The 26,358-nt window shown below is 47.1% G+C and overlaps 1 protein-coding gene across 1 annotated transcript; it reads right to left on the bottom strand.

The window, feature by feature from the left end:
* Positions 1–2,489: 2,489 nt before the first annotated feature.
* nln (neurolysin (metallopeptidase M3 family)) lies at positions 2,490–25,305 on the bottom strand. The gene is made up of 13 exons (XM_056290470.1): positions 25,222–25,305; positions 20,879–21,129; positions 20,607–20,755; positions 17,866–17,970; positions 17,644–17,746; positions 17,383–17,543; positions 5,829–5,964; positions 5,220–5,586; positions 4,212–4,413; positions 3,935–4,121; positions 3,718–3,846; positions 2,798–2,934; positions 2,490–2,633 (listed from the first exon to the last, which is right to left on the bottom strand). The coding sequence occupies exons 1-13, from the start codon at positions 25,287–25,289 to the stop codon at positions 2,490–2,492; spliced, it is 2,139 nt and encodes a 712-aa protein (XP_056146445.1). The 5' UTR covers positions 25,290–25,305.
* Between the last annotated feature and the right edge of the window lie 1,053 nt (positions 25,306–26,358).

Genomic DNA, 26,358 nt, shown 5'->3' with positions numbered 1-26,358 from the left:
TCACCCCCCCCCCAGTAGGATCCCCGAAATGAAACCGAGGGGATTGTTCGTAGGGATCGACAGAGCTGCGCGTACGTGTGGGCTGTCCGAGCGGCGGCGGGGGCCACTGCGCAGGTGCAGCGGCCGCTTGTCGCTCCGGCAGGCGGAGAGATCAGACGCCGGACTTTCCCCCCGAAACGCGTCGTCGCTTCTCCTTTGCGCCCCAGTTTCATACGCGTGTCAGGCGCGGAATACGCCGAATAAGTCGTGTGAGTCGACCTCCGCTGCTTGTTTGGTTTGTCGGCTGGCTGGCTGGTGGATAAAGGATTAGAGAGCAGGTGATTCCCCACATGGGGAATTCTGGGGCACCTCGGGAATTTGAAGACAGCAGCCCCTCTGGATGGCGAACAACTCGACCGAGAGTTGTTGTTATTGTTTTTTTGTGTTGTTATGATTGTTTCATTAATTGCACTATTGACGAGTAGGCTACAGCCAATACTATGACAAGAAAATACGTGGGTAAAACGATTCCCCACCCCCCGAATAGATACAAAAAGTCGTCATCGTTGCTCTTTTTTGTTACCTTTTATGACATTTCCAGACAGCGTCAGTTTTTTTTTTGCTGTCTTGCTGCGCCCCCTGGTGGAGGCACATTTCCCCACAGGTTTTTTTTTGAATACGCAAGCAAGATGTAGTAAACCTAAACGTGTGCGAAGTGTAGCTCTGCCAGTTATGATCAAATAACGTCATTTGAGACACTTAAGCTGAGTCTTAATTGCATATCTCTTTACTTGTATCTCTGAGAAGTCAATTTATTTCTGTTGAATTGTTTGTAATCACTAACTAGACTTGAATTATATTTTAGAAATATTCTAAACTGTCATCAAGCTGAGGTTCACAACGACGTAATAGTTTGAAAAACTGTACGACTTTAAATCTGTACTTCATAATGGAATATCTGCAATAAACTTTTCATTAGTTAATTGGTATAATGTTTTGCATGGTACATCTATAATCCATAATCAGAAAAAAAATTGGGACCGTATGTTAAATTAAAATTAAAACAGAGAACAGTGATTTGAGAATTATCGTTGACCTGTATTCCTGTGTTGCATTGAAAACAATACAACAGCACATTATTTGCTGTTTTACCTCGTGAATTTTATTGTTTTTTTCCCCCCAAATAAACACTTGTTTCAATTTTAATTATTGCAACAGATTATTTTTTTTAAAGCTGAGACAGCAAAGCATTTACCACTTTGTAATATTGCCATTCCCTTTCATAACATTTAGAAAACGTTTAGGGACTGAAGACACCAAGCGAGTCTGGTGTTTCTGGAGTAATTTTGTGTCATTCTTCCTGCAAACAAGTAAGTACAGTACAGGGTCTTCATTGTCACATTTTGAGTTTCAAAACAGGCCACACTGGGAACAAGCCAGGCCTGCAGGCAGGCCAGTCCAGCACCCTCTTCTTGTGCAGCCATGTCTTTGTAATGTGTGCAGAATGTGGTTTTGCATTCTTTCGTTGAAATGTGCACAGGGCGTCCCTGGAATAGATGTCATTTTTAAGGCAGCATGCATTTCTCCAAAAACTTTATGTACTTTTTGGCATCAATGATGCCATCACAGAAGTACAAATTATCTTTACCAAGGGCACTGACACAACCCCACACCATGACAGACCCTGGCTTTTGGATTTGTTGCTGGTAACAATCTGGATGGTCCTTTTCTTGTTTGGTCCAGAGCACAAAGTGTCAATTTCTTCCAAAAAAGACCTTAAATACTGATTCGTCTGGCCACAATACACATTTCTACTGTGTGATGGTCCATCCCAGATGCATCCGAGCCCAGAAAAGTTAACATAAGACTTCTTTTTAACGTAAAGTAAAGTTTTAACTGGCATTTGTGCAGGTAACTACGTATTGCCGTGCTTGGCAAAGGTTTGCCGAAGTGACCCTGAGCCCATGCAGTTATATCGCTTGTAGATGAATGATGGTTCTTGATGTAGTGCTGTCTGAGGGATCGGAGAGCACGGTTATTCAGCTTAGGCTTGCACCCTTGCCCTTACACACTGAAATTCCTCCAGATCCCTTGAATCTTTTATGTTATGCACCTTAGAGGGTGAAATACACAAATCCCTCCCCGTCTTTCTTTGAGGAGCATGGCGACCCTCGGCCCATCTCTGTTGCTGACCAGGCCTTTACTGGATGCTGCTTTTGCACCAGATTAGGATTACAGTCACCTGTTGGACATCACCTGATTCAAATCACACCATGATTTAATTATTTGACCTCATTACTAGCTCTAAATAACTCCTGTCCCAACTGTTTTGGAATGTGTTGCAGGCCTGAATGGCAGGAATGGATGTATATTTACAAATGAAAATGAAGTTGACCAGACAAAACATGAAATATATTGTCTATAAAGGCACCAAAGACCAATAAAAAAAAACAACAACAACAATTTAAGGACTGCGATAATATCTACAAAGATTTATTAGATGGAAAACGTTATATTTCCTCTGACTTAATCAGACCCTTGCACTGAAAGAAGGCATCCTGGCACGGCTCACGTCCAAGGAAGGTTTTCAGCATGTCCATCCCATCTGCAGAGCCCCCAGCTTCAAGAATCACCCTCCTGTAGTGTTTACCAACCTACACCCAGGGACACATACATCTCGTCAAGACATTCTCCACCAACAGCATCGACCGTTTTCCACATCTGGCCAGATAAGTATCATCACCATGCAAGATGACCAGCAGATTGATTACTTTACATCGGCATGCACATGCTGATGGTAGTGTTTATGCCGTCACACCTTTGGATTCATAACGCCTTCCTTTTTGAAACGACTGAAGAACATGTCCATGGAATAGACCTCGCTCCATAGATAGCCATAGTACTGCCCGTCATATCCACCAGCTATATGGCTGAAACTCGCTGTCATGTTTGTACCTATAGAGAAAGAACAAAATGAAATATAATGCAGGCCATAAAGATTATAAGCACAAGTAAAAAACAACAACAAAGAAAACACCTATGACAACACAAGTAGTGAAACAACAACCTTATTTCCTAACTGAAGAGTTCTCAGGCATTGACGCTGACATGCCATGTGTTTGTTTGCGTGCTGTATGTCATAAACTTCGCACAAAAAGTAAGGAAATGTGTGTTTGGTAGATTATTTCTTTGTTGTAACAGTGCTTCTCGGCAATACATCTTATATCAGGCAGCTGATTGTCAGCACCTGGGGTACCAGAAGCTCAAAACAAGAGTCAATAGCAACTGTACTGATGAGTCCATTATTTTTGTCCATCCATTATCCATTATCCAAGCTGCTTATTCTAATTAGGGTTGCGGGGATGCTGGAGCCAATCCCAGCAGTCATCGGGCTGCAGGTGGGGCGAGACCCCGGACAGGTCACCAGTCCATCACAGCCGCCGCCCACCCCCAACACACCTACGGACAATTTAGTACGGCCGAGTCACCTGACCTACGTTTCTTTGGACTGTGGGAGGAAACCGGAGCACCCGGAGGAAACCCATGCAAACTCCACACAGAGGACGACCCGGGACGGCCCCCCAAGGTTGGACTACCCCGAGGCTCGAACCCAAGACCTTCTTGCTGCGGGGTGACCGCGCTAACCGCTGCGCCACCGTGCCCGCCCTCCAATATTCTTGTCTACACCTTCTTATGTAACTGCAGTCCAAAATACTCTAACCGTGCAAACGTGCTGACCTGGGGTTGCAGGGATGCCCATGATGTCTTGGAAGTGCTTTGCAAACACCTCCACTGTGTCCGCACGAGCGCTGGTGTGCAGCGACTGGTCCACTTTACTAAGCACTACCTGACTCAAATTCATCAGACCTGAACGAGACACATCTGTATTAACGCTGAACTGTATATAAGACTACACAGAGTGTTCTTCTAGAAAATGTGAAGGTTCATGTCTGACCAGTGTTGGCTACTCTGGAAGCAATGAGTTTGTTCAGCAGTTTATCTGGGATTGGGCAGCCGTCCTTGTAGTGACCGGACATCCTCTTGAGAGGCTCCTTCTCCCATACCCAGTTTTCCAGCATCTGGGAGGGCACCTCTACGAAATCTGTCTCCACCAAGGTCCCGCTGAACTCTGAAAATGCGGTCTAACAAAAACATGAAGAACACTATTTGAGGCTCGCCGGTGCACAATAAGCGCCACAAACAGTGTCGGTCGCTCGCTCACACTGGCCTACCTTTGAGCACAACTCATGCATGACATGACCGAACTCATGGAAGTAAGTCTCTACTTCATGGTGCTGCAGCAGAGAGGGCCAGCCTTTCCTGGGCTTGGTGAAGTTGGCCACCATGGCTGCCACGGGCAGCAGACGTTCGCCGTCAGGCCCCAGGCAGCCAGGTTTGAGCCCGAAGCAGGCAGCATGTCCATACTTCCCTTCTCTGGTTGAGGACAATGTAGTGGGTCACACACAGAAACCCGAACCTTCTCTGCACATCACACGTCTCCTCCGTATCATACCAACGACCGACGCTTAGAGTCAAAACATGCTCATACAAATACAAAAAAATACAGTTTAGTGGTCTTTACACTACCCTCATATCCTCAAGAAGTCCAAGACATGTTGACCTGACAATCACAGTAACTATGGACATCAAAAAGGATATAGTAGTAAAGCTTGTTCTGCAGTTAAGATTTGTTTTTTTTTGGGGGGGGGGGTTCCCTGTTTTTCTCCCCAGTTGTATCCGGCCAATTACCCCACTCTCCCGAGCCGTCCCGGTCGCTGCTCCACCCCCTCAGCCGATCCGGGGGAGGGCTGCCGACTACCACGCGCCTCCTCCGATACATGTGGAGTCGCCAGCCGCTTCTTTTCACCTGACAGCGAGGAGTTTCGCCAGGGGGGGCGTAGCACGTGGGAGCGCTAGTCCCCCCCCCAGTTCCCCCTCCCCCCCCCCCGAACAGGCGCCCTAACCGACCAGAGGAGGCGCTAGTGCAGCGACCAGGACGCATACCCGTACCCGCAGACACGACCAATTGTGTCTGTAGGGACGCCCGACCATGCCGGAGGTAACGCGGGGATTCGAACCTACGATTCCCATGTTGGTAGGCCATAGAATAGGCCGCTGCGCTTCCCGGACGCCCCCTGCCGTTACGATTTGCTGGTAAACGACTCCCTAATTACATGCGGGGATTTTGTTGTTGTTGCCGTTGTTCCCCCATAAATGGTGTACGACACGTCACACAATACCTCGGATGGAGGTCCAGGTAGAACTGGCCCATCTCCTCCCCGGTATCGGTGTCCAGCACTGAATAGAGGCCGACATCCTCATGCCACACACGGGCATGTTCCACCTGTGTAAAGGTGAGGCCCAGTAGGTCTTGGTATATACCCAGCAGCCCGTCCGTCACCACGCGGAGCGGGAAATACTCAATCAGTTTGTCCTTGTTCACGGCGAACTTGACCTGCTCCACCTGATTCATGTAGTACGGCAAGTCCCAGGCGTTGATCCGTCCGTCGTAGTGGCGGCCCGCCATCGAGCACTCTCTCTTTTTCAGTGCCAGGATGTATTTCCTCTCCTTGTCTCCCACCGGCTTCAGTTTTTCATGGAAATGATCTGCGAAGGATGTGGGAGATAACGGTCATCTTAATGGCTCTAGAAGCACTTCTGGGACCAAGATGTGCTTTTGAAAAGTGATCATGAGGTTTCTATGGGTGTGTTTCAGCCAATAAGCAGCTATCAAACGAAAGCTGCTCGCCACAGATGTAGCATATACAGCATTTAGATGTGTTTTAACTGCTGCCACGGTTGGCTGGTGTGAGAGGGGGGGATGGGGAATGCGTCCCCCGAGGTCCTACCTAGGAAGTCAGACACAGTGTTAGCATTCTTTGCCATGTTCATCTCCAACACATAGTTCGCATGGTTGCTAAATCCCAGTAAGTTGGCAACCTTTGCCCGCAGCTCTATTAACTGTTCAAGGAGGGCGGTATTCACCTGAAAGAGAAGGGAATTGTGAAGGACAGATCACGGGGATGTGCTTGTTCAGTGCATTCTGTTATCCTGTGTTGTGCTTTGTGTATACTTTTTTATCTGTTTGTTTTTCTTTTCTGCGTGTTTGTGTCATTCGTGGGTTGTTCTATTTGTTATTCTCTCCCTCCTTCAGGGGACGTGTTCATCGGCGTGGTAAATTAACGAGTTTGCTTGCAATTTACTGATGTGTTTAGATTTATGTCCAAACATCACTGAGCACAGATGGCGATGTGAGCCAGGCCACTTAAGCAGGTCTATCAGATCTCGACTTGTCCAAGATCCATCCTGAGAGAGCATGTACACTCCTGACCATGAACACGTTCCCTCATGATAGGAAGCACCAGGTCGCAGTAAAATGACTGAGAATGCCTCCACACACACACAATATACACAATATATATATATATATATATATATATATATAGAGAGAGAGAGAGAGAGAGAGAGAGAGAGAGAGAGAGAGAGAGAGAGAGAGAGAGAGAGAGAGAGAGAGAGAGAGAGAGAGAGAGAGGTATAAACATCCACATATTACAGGGATGGGCAACATGATCCAGAAGGGCCCGGTGTGGGGGTGCAGGTCTTTGTTCCAAGCAAGCAGTTACACACCTGAGTCTAAAAATGAGTGTCCTTAGCAAAGGCTATTGGTTGACTAACACAATCGGGTGTGTAACTGCTTGCTTGGAACAAAGACCTGCACCCACACCGACCCTTTCTGGATCATGTTGCCCATCCCTGAATAACTAAATAATCAACTTATACACTATTCACCTATGAAAATAATATCAGCCATATTTTCAACATTTGAACACAAATTTACCGGTACCGGTACCAGTACCTGTCGTCTTATTCTTCTATAACACCAGTATCAGTATTCACTGCACAAAATCTGGCTCAACACGCCATCCAGTGGTTGAAATGAGAGGCCTATGCGTGCAGTAACGATTGTACCAAGGTCATTTGGCAATAAAAGAGGTTACCACCCATAGTATAAAAGCTAATTTGAAAGGGCGAGGCTCTTCATTGTGTTAGTATTGATGTTAGATTGTCTTGGCTTGTATTGAGCTAAGTCAGGTTAACTTTCTCATTTTTAAGTTTAGTATTATGTTAAATACCAGCACAGTTAGTACTTTTAAATTTGTAGTTGGTCTTTTTTTTTCCAATTAGGTAATGGGTCATAACTGTGCGTTATTGGCTGCAAAAGCACCACCGGCCTCCTCATCGCCATGGAGGTAAAACCCAACAGGATTTCAGTCCTGATATTTCCTGAAAGTAAATAATAAATAAATGAATAAATAATATTTTTGCACCCCTCCGATGGCGATCGGTCGGCGGCCTGACACGGTGTCTTTGCTAGGTTATGCTAGCTCATGTCAGCTAGTTAAACAAGCTGCCAGTATGCCATTCTCCTAATGCGGAAATCATGGCAGCAACATTCATCCACAGATACTGCATATTGTACATGTTGAACATTATATTTGCCTGCAGTTACATAGTATCCTAAATCCCACTGTCAATGTATAATCATTCAGTTATTTATTCATTATATATGAAAATAATTAGCCCAAAACCTGAAGAGAGATGGGAAAATTAACATGCAACCAGCAGCATAGGGTGCCAAGCATGCTGTGTTGGCTTGCAACATGCATTTGTGGAGGTACCTGTGAGACTCCAGAGAAGAAGTAAGGTAAGTTCCTCTCTCTCTCTCTCTCTCTCTCTCTCTCTCTCTCTCTCTCTCTCTCTCTCTCTCTCTCTCTCTCTCTCTCTCTCTCTCTCTCTCTTTCTCTGGTTCTTTAGTAGGCATGATGAGAATCTGTTCAAATTTAGTAAATTGTGATAGCTCTGAAATGTCTTTATTCTTATTCCTTCATTGGTACTCAGACCAAAAGTAGAGGTGGCATGCAAAACCGGCGCTCTGACGGCTCCACTTGACCCTTTGGCAGCATCAAGCCAAGTGAAGTGGCCTTGGCGTGAGGAGCCAGATAACCACAGCTGCCACCCTGATGCGCCTGATATTACCACCCAGGATGACAGGTACATGGACTCTTCTGCAATAAGTAATGTGTTCTTATACTGTACCAGTGTTTTTCATTCCATCCCAGCTTATAATGTATAAACTTAATTTTGGTCAAATATTGCTGACTTTACAAAAAAAACTTAGTTGGTTTAGTTCCTTATCATTTTCATAGGAGCTTGAAAGAATGAAATGTCTTGTCTATGAGGACAACCCAATGCAGCTTTTCCAGTATATATATTATATATATATATATATATATATATATATATATATATATATATATATATATATACACACACACACACACACACACACACACACGATAAGACAACAATGTAATGTAATATAGATGTGTCAGCTGTTCAGCACCTTGACTGTAAACAGCCTCTCGGAGCTGAAGATGAGCTCGAAGATGGCGCCGTACTATGTCGACTTGCTACAAGCTACTCTCGCTTTGTTTGCTTTCATTTTATATCTCACCTTTGTTGCACAACACGCAGCTTGTACAATTACCTATGCTCATCAGATTTCACTGGAGATTACACTAGATTAGATTAGATTAAGATTAAGATTAGATTAAGATTAGATTAGCCGCTGTGGTGGCCGAGCGGACTAAACCGCCGTTCTTGTAGTCTGCTCGTCACGTGGCTGGGAGGTTCGTGTCCCGGACTCGCCGTAACCGGTCACGGCCAGAGTGTCCACGGGGTAAGGCGTTCATTAGGCCACCCTTACCCGAGGGATAGTGGGTGTAGATCGGTGTAGTGTTCGGGGACTCGTCGTTCTCCAGCGACCCCTCTGGCCCATCCGGGCGCCTGCAGCCAAGCAACCGAAAGCATTCTCCCTACGCCTCCTTCGCGGCCTGAAGGTGATGCAATCCATGCGAGGCTTCAGCGTGTAAAATGGCGAGAGCAGCCGGCACGAGTTTGAAGGAAGCTGGTGTTACGACTATCTCCTTCCTGTGGAAACGTGAGCCAGGGGAGTTATTCGACAAGTGTTCCGGCCATATGCCATTGGGTTAATCGGGTGGGATAAGGGGAAAAACTAGAAATAAATTTATAAAAACAAAAAAAAAGATTAGATGGGATTAGGTTAGATTAGATTAGACGTTTCCAACAGCAGTAAACCACGAGTCTTGCCAAGAGAGTTTACCTTCAACAAACAGGTAGCACCATGGAGTAATGGCTGCAGACAGCGCTGCCAGGGGCGAGGTAAAGGAGGGGGCGCCCTGGTGAGGCTACGATGGCTTCCTGGATGGCCGAGTTGGCCAGCGCCCTATCAGTTTGAACTTCTTGCTCCAACCCCTTTGGCGGAGGCACAGCCCAGTCCTCTCAGAGCCGTGGCAATGGTAGTGGAAACATGCATGGGAGAAATGTCAGAGTGGTAAATTAAGCGCAACCAAATTGCTGCTCAGAAAAAAAGAAAAAAAATCCAGTCCCTTGACAACAAGCTGGATAAACTTCACTGCCAAATAAGCTCCCAAGGGGACATGAAGGACTGTTGTGTGTTCTACTCTGCAGGCATCAACGTGGACAAGATCCCTGCTGGAAATCTTCAGTTTGCTGCAGCGAGTATACTTAATTATCAACGACTACACGTTTGAGGCACCTATGATGTGCGTGCTGTTTTCTGACAACAGTGTGTTATTATGCATAATCCTCAGTTCTTCGAGGCCTTCAGCCTGCAGGGGATTTGTCAACTGACATATCACAAGCACCAGAGGAAACTCGTTTTTCCTGTCATCGACCGGTTGTGGAGCGAGGACCAGAGTGAACCGATCAGCCCACTGGAAAGAAGTGGCTCTTGGTTGTGACATGTGAGCAGACACACTAGGGGATGCTGACTCTATGTGGATGTACAAGAGAAGGACGCTTACTGGGTGTTTATCTGAAAACTAAAGATCTGTTTTCTCTTACACTCAATAAGTTTAATTTCAATCCATGTTTCTGAAGTCAGTCCACCGTGCCACAAGTGTGGCAGCTACGCAACAATGAACCTGAAAACAAACACAATTCTGGACATCCAGGTGGTCTAGGTAGAGAGGTTACAGACTCGCTCACCATTGATGACACTAAAATTGAGCATAAATATGTAGTACTGATTTTCAATGCCAACTCTTATTTTCATGTTGATAGAGTAACAGTTCCAGTCAGCTACGTAGACGTTGGCAATAGCCAAAGGATGAAAAAGGAGGACTTTCAACGCAGCCTCAGCCTCCTGGAGCGCAAAGGAGTCCACATCGGAACAGTGGTCACAGACAGTAGTCCTGGGGTGCAGTAACTTTTAAGAGAAACAAGACCACACATATGAGACTCTCATGATGCGTGGCAAATGGGAAAGGGTAGGTATGGTAAACTCTGACATTTTACAGAACAGAATATGTTTGATATATATTATTATTATTATATTATATTTGTCAACCTGTGGACCCACCACCCACGGGGATGAGCACTGGGGTAGGGTGCAATGCAGGCCGGGTGGCAGGCAAAGGCAGGGACCGGGGCATGCCGACTTTCTGCATTGCAGACTGGTCCAGGAGGACCAACTGTGAGGAGACCCTCGGGTAGACCCAGAACTCGCTGGAGGGACTACATGCCCAGTCTGGCCTGGGAACGCCTTGGGATCCCCCAGGAGGAGCTGGACGGCGTTGCTGAGGAGAGGGACGTCTGGAGTGCCCTATCTAGCTTGCTGCCACCGCGACCCGACTCCGGAGAAGCGGCTGATGATGAGAGATGAGGGAATATGTTTGAAATCATAACTTATGTTCTTCACCTTCTCAGTGTGCTCAGGATTAGGGGGGGAAATCAATGCGTTGGCCAGAGAAACGGAAATGACGTTGCTGCGTGGTGGAGAGGCGTTGTCAACCACATGTTCTGGTGCACCACTTTCATCCTCCTTGGGAAAGTAGACTGTGGCCAAGTGGAAATCTATTGCCGGCCACATGCAAAACGTCCACAGCAGGGGCGTCTGGATAGCGTGGCGGTCTAGCCCGCTGCCTACCAACACAGGGATCACCATTTCGAATCCCCGTGTTACCTCCGGCTTGGTCGGGCGTCCCTACAGACGCAATTGGCCGTGTTTGTGGGTGGGAAGCTGGATGCGGGTATGTGTCCTGGTCCCCGCACTAGCGCCTCCTCTGGTCAGGTGAAAAGAAGCAACTGGCGACTCCACATGTATCGGAGGAGGCGTGTGGTAGTCTGCAGCATTCCCCGGCTGGGCAGAGTGGGATAATTGGCTAGGTACAATTGGGGAGAAAAATGGGGAGAAATCCAACAAAAAAACAAAAACAAACAAAAGAACAGATGTCCATGGCAATAACAATGAGCTCTTCCCCACGTGCCTCCTCGAGTCAGTAGTAGGTCATATGGCGAGGCTGGTTAAAGCCAAATAAGTTCATTTAGTTGCATTTCAGATATATCTCTTTGTTGTTACATGTATTTGATCAATTTTCCTTTATTCTTCTCGGTGCAGAGATGGATGTGTTAGCACCGCTCGTTTTATTTTTTAGCAGGACAAATTCTTTGGCTTCCTTTGTTCCTTTGTAGAGAACCCAGCTATTCTGTTGGGAACAGAATTTCCAAGTGTGCTCGAGTATAAATATTTGCGAAACTTCAAATCAAATATCCTAGAATCTTTTTTCCTAATGAAAGAGGCACAGCTGCATGTGAGAAGCTGGCAGCCACAGTGTTCAAAATTGGTCAAGGACACGGAGAGGATAAGTCCCCGCTACCAGACTTGCTCCCCGGAGGCCTTCCCTCCACAGCCTGCTTTAAAAATTTGCACCAAAAAGAACGTGGCGTTTTACCTTCTGGGAACGTCGTGCAGGTACCCTTGATGAAATGACAATACATTTCTTTAAGATGGTATGACTTAAGAAAATAATCTATGTTTGATTAAAGACTGCAGCTGACAGCCATGCACCCTGATGAGGCCAGCAAGCGTCTGCATGACTGCACCCCAAATGGGACAGCTGAGGCATGCCAGCTTCTATCCAGAACACAAGAATGTCGTGTACACTGTCCAGCCCTTCAGGACCAAACCGACTTTTGATATCTGATATTTGATAAAGATATTCACGGCACGGTGGCGCAGTGGTTAGCGCTGTCGCCTCACGGCAACAAGATCCTGGGTTCGAACCCTGGGGTTGTCCGGCCTTCAGGGTCATCCCCGGTCATCCTCCGTGTGAGGTTTGCATGTTCTCCCCGTGTCTGCGGTGGGTTTTCTCCGGGTGCTCCCGTTTCCCCCACCATCAAGAAAGACATGCATGTTAGGGTTCATACTCCTGTCTGTGCCCCTGAGCAAGGCATGGCAAGAGGAACTGGAGTTGGTCCCTGGGTGCTGCACGGTGGCTGCCCACTGCTCCTAGGTACACAGCTAGGATGGGTGAAATGCAGAGTGTAATTTCCCTACGGAATCAATAAAGTACCTCAAAATATATTTTTTTTAAATGTTCACATGTTAAGCCTATATAGATCACCTTCTTGATCTGCTGTTTGATCGTGTTGTGGAAGCTTCTCAGCCATACCAGTAGTACCTTGAGCAAACTGAAGTCCCTGAAAACTTGTGTGGGCCAATATGAATGGCCAGACAAAAGTGAAGCAGCGGGAAGACCTCGGTCTGGGTTCATGGTTTCTGAGGAAGCGTAATTGAGGCAACCCATGTATTGTTTTTCATGGCTCTTCATAATTTTCTCCCCAATTGTACCTGGCCAATTACCCCTCTCTTCCGAGCACGTCCCAGTCGCTGCTCCACCTGGTGCCTGGCGACTCCGATACATGTGGAGTCGCCAGTCGCCATTTTTCACCTGACAGTGAGGAGTTTCACCAGGGGGACGTAGCGCGTGGGAGGATCACACTATTCCCCCCAGTCCCCCCCTCCCCTCCCCCCGAACAGGAGCCCCGACCGACCAGAGGAGGCGCTAAGTGCAGCGACCAGGACACATACCCACATCCGGCTTCCCAGCTGCAGAAACGGTCAATTGTGTCTGTAGGGACGCCCGACCAAGCCGGAGGTAACACGGGGAATCGAACCAGGATTCCCGTGTTGGTAGACAACGGAATAGACCGCTACACTACCCGGACGCCTGGATCTAGCTAGCATTTCGGCTAGGGTTCTAGCTAGCATTCGGCTAGGGTTCTAGCTAGCATTTCGGCTAGGGTTCTAGCTAGCATTTCGGCTAGGGTTCTAGCTAGGTTTTGGTAGCATTTTGGTAGCGTTTTAGGTAGGATTTGAGCTAGGTTTTCAGCTGTCTCTGAAATGGTTGATAGCATAACATCTAACTTGAGGGCTTTTGTATTTCTTTCCTCGTCAATCCATCAGACACTGCAGCCTGTGAAAGCGGACGCTACAGACACCGTGATATGGCTGCAGACTACAGACACTGTGGTCTGTTACTGGAGCAGCCCCAGGGGCACAATCATGGGGAAGAAGAAGCCTAGGATTATTCTAAGGTGGGTAAATCATGTTGATCGATACTTCAAAGTAAATTACCAGCTCATCTACACAAGATATTGTGTTTTCACTAACCACTGCCAGCCTACGCGTTCACGTCAGCATCACAAAAGTATGAAACACAGCAGATGTCCACTAACACATCACAGCAGGCCACTTTCCCGGGGATCACAGTAGGCCATAGCTGCACACCAATGAGCCTGACTCCAACAATACAAGTCTACCATCTCTTACGAGCCAGTTATCTGGTGGCACAATGGACGCAAACAATTATGGCATGGAATATTAGAATCAATTTGAAATCTATGGAATTAAATCTTTTTTTTTGATTTGGTAAATACTATTGATTTATACAAAGTATGTTTGCTAATACTACAACTGTTATAAGCTGTACAATAACTATTAGGCTAATTATTTTTGGGCAGCAGGTGGAGGAGAGATGGGTGGGCTGGTGGGGAGGCATTGAGGTCATCCAGGGTGGGCCCTGCCCACAAATGCCTACCATATCTCCAGGTCTGCACTAGACACCACAGTCTATATGCATATTGTTCTATAGATTTTTTTCTATCAGTGTCACCAACCAACAGAAACTACAAACACTACAACCTGTGATGGGCAAGCAGGGTTGCACATTACACATAAGTGTCATTAGCTTGTCTTTCTTGAAAGATGTTAGTTGGCCAGTTCTTAGGATTCCTATGATAAATAATTGGAACATTGATGTAACTAGGATTTTTTCCTTTTCTTATTATCCAGCCTCATAAGCACGGGGTGGGGGTGGGGGCAGAGAGTACATCGGTCACCGTCTTACAATGCTGTGATTGCAACCACTCCCCAGTCCTCTATGAACAGTACACATGAACATTGTAACTCTAGTTAATGGTCACGGTAATTTGCATATGAAACCAATTGGTGGTTTTGGTCATTATGCAGCTATGCTGTTTATAAGGGTGGGGATACCTGCAGTCAGCTGAGACCGATGGAGTCACTTAGATGCGTGACGAAACGTTATCTGTCAATACTCCAGTTCTTCTTTGGGACTGTCCTCCACCAAAAAACGACCCCGTAGGTCGTTTGTACAAGCAGCTTATTAGGACCTACTATAGTGACGTTTTAAGCTACGTCCTCGCGCTCCTCCGTGATTATAACGGGTTACTTTCCCTGTAACAATAAGCACCTCCTTCCATAAGCTGTCGCGAGAACGAATGTTAAAAGCAAAGTTTAACGTCACATAGCGGTTATAACGTCCACGCTAGCTGACTTTCTAACTTGTTGTAACCGCTTATTTTCTTGCCCGGTGCGGGATTCGATACGGGGTGTACTGCACCACAAGGCGACATCACTAACCGCTCGACTAAAGGGTCAGACCCGTTAGTTAGGGGCTAATGTGTCTTATTAGTAGTTTACATTGTGGCTAACGTTAAGTTAGCTCTTATAACGTCATTCATAGGTAAACATACTGCCAATAGCAATCTTAGTTACTATACTAGACGGCAAAACAACAAAAAAACGCACTGACTACATATTCTATTGTTCTCAAATTGTTTTAAAAACCCACAACGCACAGCGGCGAAAAGTATCTGTGTCATACCTCCTGCCGCCGGTAGGGGCGCTAATTTAGGAAACGCTCCTGTGGGCCGTATTAGAGGACAAACGACCTATGTGGTCGCGTGGGTTGGACTTGCTGTCTTCTTTCCATTGCCTTGCTCAGGGGCACAGGCAGGAGAATTAAACCTAACATGCATGTGTTTTTGATGGTGGGAGGAAACCGGACGGAGCACCCGGAGGAAACCCACCTCAGACACGGAGAGAACGCGCAAACTCCACACAGAAAGGACCTGGGACGGCCTGGGGTTCGAACCGAGGACCTTCTTGCTGTGAGACAACAGCGCTCACCATTGGGCCACCGTGCCACCCATTTGCATTGTGTCCTGATGGATTTGAATCAGATATATATATATATATATATATATAATTTTTCTTTACTTGTTAGAGCTTCTCTTATTTTCCTCCGTAGTGTTTGTTCTAGCTAGCTAGGAGTTTGTGATATAGAAATAAATTGCAAATGAAAGGAGTTCTTGATTGTAAAATGGAAATCAAAGCGGCACGGTGGCGCAGTGGTTAGTGCGGTCGCCTCACAGCAAGAAGGTCCTGGGTTCGAACCCCGGGGTTGTCCAACCTAGGGGGTCTTCCCCGGCCGTCCTCTGTGTGGAGTTTGCATGTCGTCTGCGTGGGTTTCCTGCGGGTGCTCCGGTTTCCTCCCTTAGTCCAAAGACATGTAGGTCAGGTGAATCGGCCGTACTAAAAAAAAAAGAAAAAAAATGTGTCGGCCCTGTGATGGACTAGCGGCCTGTCCAGGGTGTCTCCTCGCCTGCTGCACAGGCGGGGAGCATCCTGTCACCCTGAGTAGGATAAGCGGCTTAATGGATGGATGGAAATCAAGACGTGGAAGAAATCCTGCATAGCTTTCATCAGCCTCAGGGAATTCCTCCCTGATGTGAGTTACTGCACGGGTGGGGGGGGGGGATAATGACTCTAACATGTTGGCCCAACTACCCCAAGCACCATTGGACAACATTGCGGTACACCAAGTATCTGTAACAACTACAAGGCAGAGCAGCTTGAGGCAATTTAAAAGGTTGTATGTATAAAAGGACCACAGACAACAGCTGACATTAGCTGTTTGTTCATTTTATGACGCTTTTCTGAGACCGACCTGCTCTGCGCTGGCTCTTGCATTCCCCCAAACAGTTGCAAGTGTGTGCCACAAAAAGCCTCCAGCACGTAAGGGTTTAGAGTAACAGGTTCAAACCCAGGGCGGAGAGTAACGCATTCCACCCCTCCTCTCTGGTCACATCTGCGCATGCCTGAGAAATATTTATCCAGGTAACACAATACTCTAATGTATTTGAGTAGCAATGTGTTGAAATATGGGGGAAGCACATTTTTGGGTGTTGTGGAATGACCATATTGACTGAACTGAAAACACTGTACACATGTAGTGTGTCAGATTGTGTGATGAAGAGAGGAATTCAAAAGTCCTAATGTCAGTTTCGTAAATGGCAACTCTTTTTACACCCCCCTTTTTCCTCCCCAATTGTACTTGGCCAATTGCCCCACTCTTCCGAGCCATCCCGGTCACTGCTCTGCCCCCTCTGCTGATCCGGGGAGGGCTGTAGACTGTCTCCTCCGATACGTGTGAAGTAGCCAGCTGCTTCTTTTCACCTGGCAGTGAGGAGTTTCGCCAGGGGGACGTAGCGCATGGGAGGATCACGCTATTCCCCCCGGTTCCCCCGTCCCCCCCGAAAAGGCACGCCAACCGACCAGAGGATTGCGCTTAATTTACCACTCTGACACTTCTCCCATGCATGTTTCCACTACCACTGCCACGGCTTTGAGAGGACTGGGCTGTGCCTCCGCCAAAGGTGCTGGAGCAAGAAGTTCAAACTGATAGGGCGCTGGCTAACTCGGCCATCCAGATCAGATGCTGGATACTGGCGGGGAGACATTTTCCACCTCAAACAACCCCTCTGTGCGTTGTGGTTCAACATCACTCTCCATCGTCCACAAAAACACATGTTAGCTAGCTAGCTAGCTAGCTACTGTAGTTACGACTGCACTTTGTGTTTGCGTGTGATTTGCTTTACAGAGGAATCAGCGTGTGCGCATGCCAAAGAACATTCAAGCCACTCCCCCTCCCCCATGTATCTAAATAGCGAAGTAGGCGGAGGGTAGGTCAAAATTGGGTGCAACATTACTCTTTAATAAACATGACATGTAATACCTGCAATCACTGCGTTAGCTATTTCACCACCCGCATGGATTACAGCTGCAAATTTATCAACCATGTTGCAGTATAAGCACGACTTTGGTCAGGAAAGGATTGGAAACGTCTAAAATTAGAGCCAGACTCCAGATACCTCCTTACACCTGCTGTGAAACGCTGTTTCCATCTTCCTCCTGGTCTCAGGAATGTGACACCTCTTCATCAAAGGGTAGTAGTGAGGGTATTCCAGGGTAACTTTATACCACCCATCTGCTGTCTTCTCTAGGCCATTGAGATAGCTGTCAGCTAGGCCACCTTTGGAGGGGAAAAACATGGAAAAAAACATGGAAATATTTCTTGACATATGAGAATAACAGACAGCCTATCAAATTGAATTTGATGATCATCAGCTTACCTAATTCACGCTCTGAAAAAACAAGACAGGTATTATCCTCATTCAGGTTCTTATTAAACTCAATGGAGAGCTCACTTATAAGTTTGGAAGTTCTCTTGATTTCCTTTGGAGAAAAGAAGAGTAGTTTTACTAGAACTGAATGATTCACTTTTACATTAAAATTGGTTTTCAGGATATCACACAGTCATTCAAGTATGAAAGAAGAACTCAATGCCATATTACCTCTTGTATGTCTTTTGGTAAATGCAAACCGTTACGCTTGCCTAGTATTACAAGACGATCTAAGAATCTATTTTCTTCTTGTGTAAGCTTGTCGTGGTGTTTTTCCTGCAATTAAACAAAAGCAATTATAGACAGTAGTGTCTGAGAATGCATTTGTTCAAAGCAGGCACATTTCACATATATAAATAAATACACTGATGAGCCAAAACATTAGGACCATTTACAGGGGAAATGAATAACAGTCATCTCCAAACAAGGGCACATGTCAAGGTCTGGGTAGATTAGATGGTAAGTGAAATGAGTTCTCGTAGTCACCGTGTTGGATGCAGGAGAAATGGGAAGGAGTAAAGACCCGAGCAACTCCGAGAAGGGCCAGATTGTTATGGCCAAACTACTTGGTCAGAGCATCTCTCAAACAGCAAGGCTTGTGGGGTGCTCCTGGTCAGCAGTGGTGAATACCTACTGACAGTGGTCTGAGGAGGGACAAACCACAAACCAGCGACAGGGTTGGTGCCCAAGGCTCATCGATGTGCAAGGGCAGCGAAGGCTATCCCGCCTTGACTGAACTGACAGAATGTCTACTGTGGCACAAGTCACAAATTTTCACAAATTTTTTTCAATGTTGGTTAAGGGAGGAATGTGTCACAACACACAGCGCGTCGTACGCTGCTGCGTAAGTGCAGACTGGTCAGAGTGCCCACGATGACCCCTGTCCACCATCGAAAGTGTGCGCGAGCATCGGAACTAGACCCTGGAGTCCGGTTTTCTATTAGATCACGTGGATGGCCGTGTGCGCCGTTTACCTGGGGAAAGTGATGGCACCAGGATGCACTGTGGGAAGACGGCAAGCCAGTGGAGGGAGTGTGATGCTCTGGCCGATGTTCTAATGGGAAACCCTGGGTCTGGCCATTGATGTGGGCGTCAATTTGACAAGTGCCACCTACCTAAACATAGTTTCAGACCAGGTACATCCCTTCGTGGCAATGATATTCCCTGGTGGCAGTGGTCTCGTTCAGAGGGATGATGCACCCTGCCACACTGCACACATTGTTAGGGAATGGTTTGAGGAACATGATGAAGTGTTCAAGGCAGCCCGGTATCAAGAGATTTCGTGTCATAGTCACGAAATGTAATCTATAAAATCGTGCTGGGGGAGTCGATGTCACTGAAATCTTCTTGTCCAGCTCCACTAAGTTGTATCCGTTGCATTCCTATGGGCCAAGTTTTTCTTGCACAAGTCACATTATCAAGATGCTGGCTGTGGCTGGTCTGGCCTCCCGGGAGAATGCCAGTCACGTATATATATTTGAAAACACAAAAACTACCCTAACCCTAGCCCTAACCGCCGTAGTTTTTGTGTTTTCAAATATATGTAAGTTGACCTGCATTCTCCCGGGAGGCCAGACCAGCCAGAGCCAGCATCTTGATAACAAGACTTGCGCAAGAAAAACTTGGTCAATTCCCCAAATGTGTATGGTTAATAAATTAAATAAATGCCTACAATATCAAGAGCCAAATTCAGTTTCCCCTCGTTTCCTTCAAACTTAGACGAAGCTGCCGTAGGAATGCATCGGATACAACCAGGGGCGCCAACGAGGGGGTGTGCAGAGGGTGCAATGCACACAGGCGCAACATCAGTGGGGGCGCCAAGAGACCGTACACAAAAAAACCCGAAAACAAAACAATTATTATAATTAAAAAATATAACATGTAACTACATATTCTAATCCAAAATTCTCATCTAAGTAATCGTATATATAAATATTAAACTTTTAAAAAACAAATAGGCCTATAACCAGAAATTGTTTACTATACACTGTACTTTTGGCGCCCCCACTGATGCGGCGCCTGTGTGCATTGCATTGCACACTCTGCACACCCCCTCGTTGCGCCCCTGGAGACAACTTCGTGGTGCCGGACAAGAACGTTTCCGTGACATCGTGTCCCCCGGCACGATTTCATAGATTAAATTTCGTGACTTGGACACGAAATCTCATGACACCCCGGTTGGTGTTGACCTGGCCTTCCAAGTTTTCCAGATCTCAATCGCATTGAGCATCTGTGGGATGTGCTGGACCGAAAAACCCGATCCTTGGCAGCTCCAACTCGCAACTTACAGGACTTGAAGGATCTGCTGCTAACGTTTTGGTGCCAGATACCACAGAGCACCTTCAGCGGTCTTGTAGAGTTGCTGTCCATGCACATGGAGGACCAATGGCATATTAGGCAAGTGGTCATAAAGTTTTGGCTCATTTAAATATAAATGTGTATGTGTATATAAATGTGTATGTGTATATAAATGTGTATGTGTATATATATATATATATATATACATACACACACACACACACACACACGTACATAGTACATGAACCAATCGTGCAATGGTGCCAGGGTGCATGTTTAAAATAAGTTTATCCCAGTAGTCTTTATTTTTAGCCTCATAACCTTTCCAAACTTCTACACATCCAATTGACAAGTTGTTGCCCTCTGGCAGACCTGAAACGTGAGAACCACCTCTATCAACAGTTTACATACAGGAGGTCATAAACTGCTAAATGGTAATTCCTCCCATATTGGATGCACTCAGCTTCAGCGTAATCTCAGTTTGATAATTAGCACAATAGACGTGTGAATAAGCAGCTTATGTTAATAACATCCTTCATGTCCCTGGGTAGCTGTTCCAAGGTTGTGGTATGAGGGGTGTGTGGAGTGAAAAGAGGAGATTGTCGTGGTGATACCTGCAGGGCAATTATTCTTTTGAATACATCACCCCTCATGCTTATCTCCACATCAAACTCTGACAGCTTCTTGTCGGCCTCTGTGCTGGCCGATCGCACCTCTTTGCAGGGAGACACATACTGAGGGAAGTCCAGGACATGGCGGGACGCTGGGGGGACAGACGTAACACAGTAAACGAATAACGAATAAATAATAATAGATGTCCTTGTGACAGAAATGAACGGAATCAAGTCAAGGCACAGTGACCGGATTAATTTTCAATTTTACTCACACGCATAATCCAATTTGGCCTTTGCCAAAGCTTTCAGCGTGTTCTCAACCGAGACCCTCTCGATATCTAAAGATCCAATGTCGTCGTAGACCTTCTTTATGGTCCCGATCAGATTTTCTGTCCAAGTCCTGATCTCATCTGGGGTAAGGTCCCAGCGCAGTGTATTTCTCTTGTTTCCAACCCCAGAGCAATCTCTGGCGGGTGTTAAAGACTCGTTCTTAAGGGTCATCCTCGGGCAACTCTCTGGCAGTCTGTTGGACACAAGAATACATATATGAGGACGCCCCCTCTGCTGACCCGGGGAGGGCTGCAGACTACCACACGCCTCCTCCCATACATGTGGAGTCACCAGCCGCTTCTTTTCACCTGACAGTGAGGAGTTTCGCCAGGGGGACGGAGTGCGTGGAAAGATCACGCTCTCCCCCCCCCTCACCCCGAACAGGCGCCCTGACCGACCAGAGGAGGCGCTGGTGCAGCGATCAGGACACATACCCACATCCGGCTTCCCACCCGAAGACACGGCCAATTGTTTCTGTAGGGATGCCCGACCAAGATGGAGGTAACACTGGGATTCGAACCGGCGATCTCCGTGTTGGTAGGCAACAGAATAGACCGCTGTGCTACCCGGACGCCCCTAAATACATGAATTTTTATCAGTCTAACAATGATACCTGTGGAAAAACCCAGATGCAGAGGATATTTCCACAGTGAAGCACCCTTTCACGTTTTTAATGTAACTTTGCCTACCCAGTCGCACGGACTTTCGATCGTGATACCATCAGGATTATGACCTGATTTACGTGATGTGGTCACGAAGGTTAGGGTTAGGGTTAGGGTTAGGGTTAGAGTTAGGGTTAGGGTTCTATCAGATCGTGACCACATCACGTAAATCAGGTCATAATGGTGATGGTATCACGATAGATTAGTTAACGTGATGCCATCACGAAAGTCCGTGCGACTGGGTTGAACTTTGCACAATAAGGGGGCATCTGGCTGATGTAGCAGTCTATTCCGTTGCTTACCAACAAGGAGATCGCCGGTTCGAATCCCCGCGTTACCTCTGCCTTGATGTGGCGTCCCTACAATTGCTCGTGTCTGCAGGTGGGGAGCCGGATGTGGGTATGGGCCCTGGTCGCTGCACTAGCACCTCCTCTGGTCGGTCGGGGCACCTGGAGGGGGAACTGGGGCGAATAGCGTGGTCCTACCACAGGCTACGTACCCCCTGGGGAAACTCCTCACTGTCAGGGGAAAAGAAGCGGCTGGCGACTCCACATGTATTGGAGGAGGCATGTGGTAGTCTGCAGCCCTCCCAGGATCGGCAGAGGGGGTGGAGCAGCGACCGGGACGGCTCGGAAGTACAGTTGGGGAGAAAAAGGGAGGGAAAAAAAACTTTGCACAATAATAGGGGTATGTTGGTTCACATTTTCCGTGTTACGCTTTGCTCTTCTTATCAGCCATCATTTGGATCAAGCTCTGCAGCCATAATGCCAGAGAGGCTGAAATTGGATATAGTGCCTCAATATAAGACATACAGCACAACTGGATCATATCATGTTGACTTCATGATCTTGATACAGACCTAGCTGTTGTCCTCATGTGTTGCTTGGTGCAGACATGATTCACTATATGTTGAGCAGTAGTGGTTATTTATTGTCACCCACAGGCAAGCTGGTCTACAATTAGTCCCCTGCACGGCTCTGCAAAGGGATGTGTTCTGCACCAGCTGCAAACAAGCTGTTCCAGTTCAAATGCAGAAATTTTCTCCTTTCCAAAACCTACTCTGAAATATGCTAAGCTATGTATGACTGTACCACTAGCTTCTCTGTCTTTCTTTTTTTTTCTAAAAAGGGGTATATCACTGTTTTTGAAGGCTTTGGTGATTGTCCCATTGGACTTCAATTATTGTCCCATTGGACTGCACTGAAGCCCAGCAAGAAGATGCAGCAAAGTGGTGATTTCCTCAATGCTTAAGCTTGGTTTGAAATCTACATGATTTCAAAGGATGCGTGACAACATTTTAATGAGGTAAAGGTTAAAAAAAGAGAAAGAATCTTTCCTTTGCCGAGGCTCGAGCGGCACACCTTGGGCCAGTTTCACTAAGCACGTGGCAAACTATCATTTTATTGTCGAAAGTTTGATCCGCTGCATGTTTCCAATTTAGCAATTTCCAGATTATAATCATGTTAATGCACTGAGGTGCTGCTGTTTAAATTCAGACCTGCGCAGGTCAGCAGCTTTGTGTGATAAAGTGAGCAGGAAGCCATAAAATGGAGGATGGAGACAGATTCGGCCTCACCAGGAATCGTGTGGATTCTGTTCGTTGTAGCCCACAGATCATCTCTGAGTTCACCCACTAGTCAAAGATTTCCATAAATGAGAAACATGGAGGGCCCCCCCCCTCCCCCTGTATTTTGGTCAGAAATGCCCAAACCCGATACTCCGTTTAGCCTACACCATCTTTTTCTCATAATAATTCTACAGTGCTGACGTCACCCCTTCCCAAGATCGTCAACAGCTGCTATTCCGCTTCTATTTCCTGATAGCAAATACATCCCTGCTCTTGCCAGACCCTTAACCTTAGACACACCGCTACCGAAATTAAAACGGGACGCTGGTCGTGACACATTACCCTCTAAAATCTCCATTTTTCTGCTCCCTAATTTTGGAAGTCTCACGCCACAGTGTTATAAAATACACGTGCAGAAATACAAGCCACGCGGCCTTCTCCTCACGTCACCATCACAGACTCGGGATGGATGCTACTGAACTAAGCAGCGCCTGCACAATCCCCCCCCCCCCCCCCGAATGATTCACAAATCTGAGAAATGGGAAGACTCTGCAAGCAGGACAGTATTTGCATCGTGGAGGCTGAGACGCATATGAAGAGCTCAGCTGCCAACTCTCATTATGCAGAGCGGGTTCGATGCCCACGCAGTCGCATCCCCGGTGAACACATTGATTTTGCAAGGTAACTTTTACTATCTCTGTTATAGGAAAGTCGACTATCCACTATGAAACACTGCCTCGCCGGGGGGTGGGGTGAGTGGGCGGGGCTTGCCATCTACAATTAAAAAAAAAAAGAAAAGTGGAACAGCTGGTTGTGCACGTGCAAAGCTCAGAAACAGATGGTCACGTAGGCGTCGAGTTTACGTGCACCGCAGGAGTTAAAAACAAGACACCAGGCCTCCGGGGGTGCAGCAAGAAAAGCAGTTTATGCAACAAAGTCAGATTAAGGACAAAAACGGAGCCTTCAGGCTTTTCTTCTTCTTCTTTTTTTTGTTGCAGTGCCACGTAGCGTCTTCATTTGGACAATGTCACCGCAGAAGGTGTTCAGTGTTACTGGCTCTCTGAGAAACTCTGGTTGCCATGGTTACGGTGACACTTTTTTTTGAAGCCAATGTGAAGTAGTGTTGTATCCGGAAGAACGTGTGCTCACTTTAGAGATGCACAAAAGATAACTTTTTTGCAGATAGCAGTGCATGTTAACCAGAAAACGTGCAGAAGGTAATGACGCGTTATGTCTATCAGCGTGTCTGTCTACGCCTCAGAAAATGCTTGATCAGCACAGTGGCCATTATCTCCTCTTTCAATGTGATATTCCCCCCCCCCCCAGTAACACAGGCCTACACTTCTGAATAAAGTAAATACATAAAACATCATAATAATCTGGACTCCACCAAACTCAAAGATTGTCGATTTTTTGCTGCCCATATTTATTTTTTTTTAGGTTTGCTGATAAATTCTCATCAAAAATTAAGTTTAGTCGATATAAAATGCAATGCAGGGCGTTTGCAAAAGCGTTGCACTGTGCAGGCAGGTAGTGTGCTTCACTGTAGGAGTATATGCAAAGCCACACACAAATGTCCCGAGCTCAGGTTTTTGTTTTAACCCGAGCAGACAGGGCCACGTATTTCATGGGATCTGAGAGGTTAGTTAACCAAAGCATTGGCTCCCCAAGCACACAGCAGAACCCGCATCTAACGTCGGCCACTTGACGCACCTGCACCTGCAGGTGTCTATTAGCAACTTTATTTTTAAAACTAATTTAACTTTGCACTGCGTTGGCAATTTAAGTTTAAGGTTACAAAAAAACGTTATCCGTTTATCAAATGTGATAATAATTAGGTCAAATTTTGCACTTAGTTCAGATTCTGCAAAACGTGTAAGTTGAGAGAAAGGAAACGTTTAACCGACGGTGTTGAGACTTTTAATAGGCGCCCCTGCATAGCTGCATACCTTTCATCGGGCTTCTGAGTACCCCCTCCGGTACCCCTCCGGCCAGAAACCACGGCAGTCACTCTCACACACAGAAGTGTTAATAAGTAAATAAGGCGCCTCCTCACCGGTGTGCTGCACTACAGCATGCCCGCAAAGCCTCGGGTCCTCTGCACTCCTGGATGAAAACCTTCATGCATGTGCAAAAACAACCCCCCCCCCCCCGAGTCCGCTGCTCAGGTTCCCACTCACCAGCTTCAGCAGCGCCTCACGTATAACGAGCGACGCACGCGCTTATTTCCGTCGCGAGTGCGCATGCGCGGAGGATGCGCTCAGTTGGACAGAAGTTCCCATGACGCGGTAGCAGAGGCAGCTGGACAAGAGCTCAGGTAAGGTGGGCGGGAGCATCGCGAGCATCTCATAGCATCCCCTTTATCCGGTGCTGTTTACGGTTTGGCGACGTTGTACGAGGCGGCGGGGGGGGGGGGGGGACAAAGAACACAATGGGGACCCCCAAAGAGGCGCTCTGTTTCCGTGCATATTAGACCAAAGGACGTATTTCGTCAGTCGTAGGCTTGGCAGCCCATCGCATAGGGACGCGCTATCGAACACACCTAGCGCGCGCGTGTGCCGCTGTGGTGCTGCGTGATGCGTGCGGGCTGTGAGGGTGGTGTAACTCAGCCGCCCTCCCGTACGGCGGTGTTACATCACGGCTCCCGCATCGGTGCATTGACGCGTGTCAACGCTGCACGGGAGGCGAGGGAGGAGTAAGGCTCGCGCTAGCCGGACTGGAACGACTGCGTTACATCAGCACGTGATGGGGGGGGGGTGTTTGCGTCCGTAGCCCAGACACGGTCACGTCATCAAATCACGTTTTGCGAAAACTTTCGCGTCGTGGTCTAAAAAACCGCACGGAACCATCGGGGCCAGGCCGGAGATCTAATTTGCACGTGGAGAAATCACTGCAGCTGCAAATCCTGCTGATCCTGCATCGGTAATGTTGGGGATAAGCAGAAATGGTGCAGCTTTCGTCCTCATGAGTTGTCTGCGGGAGGGGGGGGGTGTGTGTGATATTCTGGCTGCATCACATGCAGCTCTTGCCACTAGTGTGTGCAGATGGGAAACATGTAGATGGTGCTGGTGTTTATGACACGGTATGTCCCGGTGATCCAGACACACCAGAGAGGCATGCAGACCCACAGAACCAGGACTGGTGCTGTTGTCTGATATGATGCAGCCCATCAAGCCTCGAAATGACGTCTATC

This window comes from Lampris incognitus, chromosome 12 (assembly GCF_029633865.1).
Source record: "Lampris incognitus isolate fLamInc1 chromosome 12, fLamInc1.hap2, whole genome shotgun sequence".
Classification (NCBI taxonomy): Eukaryota; Metazoa; Chordata; class Actinopteri; order Lampriformes; family Lampridae; genus Lampris; species Lampris incognitus.
The sequence above is the reverse complement of the archived record's forward strand: the minus strand, read 5'-3'. Positions and strand labels throughout refer to the sequence as shown.

Excerpts from the sequence above, each read along its gene's own strand:
- nln (XM_056290470.1), bottom strand. The coding sequence starts at position 25,289 with ATGAAGGTTTTCATCCAGGAGTGCAGAGGACCCGAGGCTTTGCGGGCA. Across the intron at positions 5,587-5,828 it reads CACTGTGTCTGACTTCCTAG|ATCATTTCCATGAAAAACTG; the intron begins GTAGGACCTCGG and ends CATCCTTCGCAG. Across the intron at positions 3,847-3,934 it reads TTCCAGAGTAGCCAACACTG|GTCTGATGAATTTGAGTCAG; the intron begins GTCAGACATGAA and ends TGTCTCGTTCAG.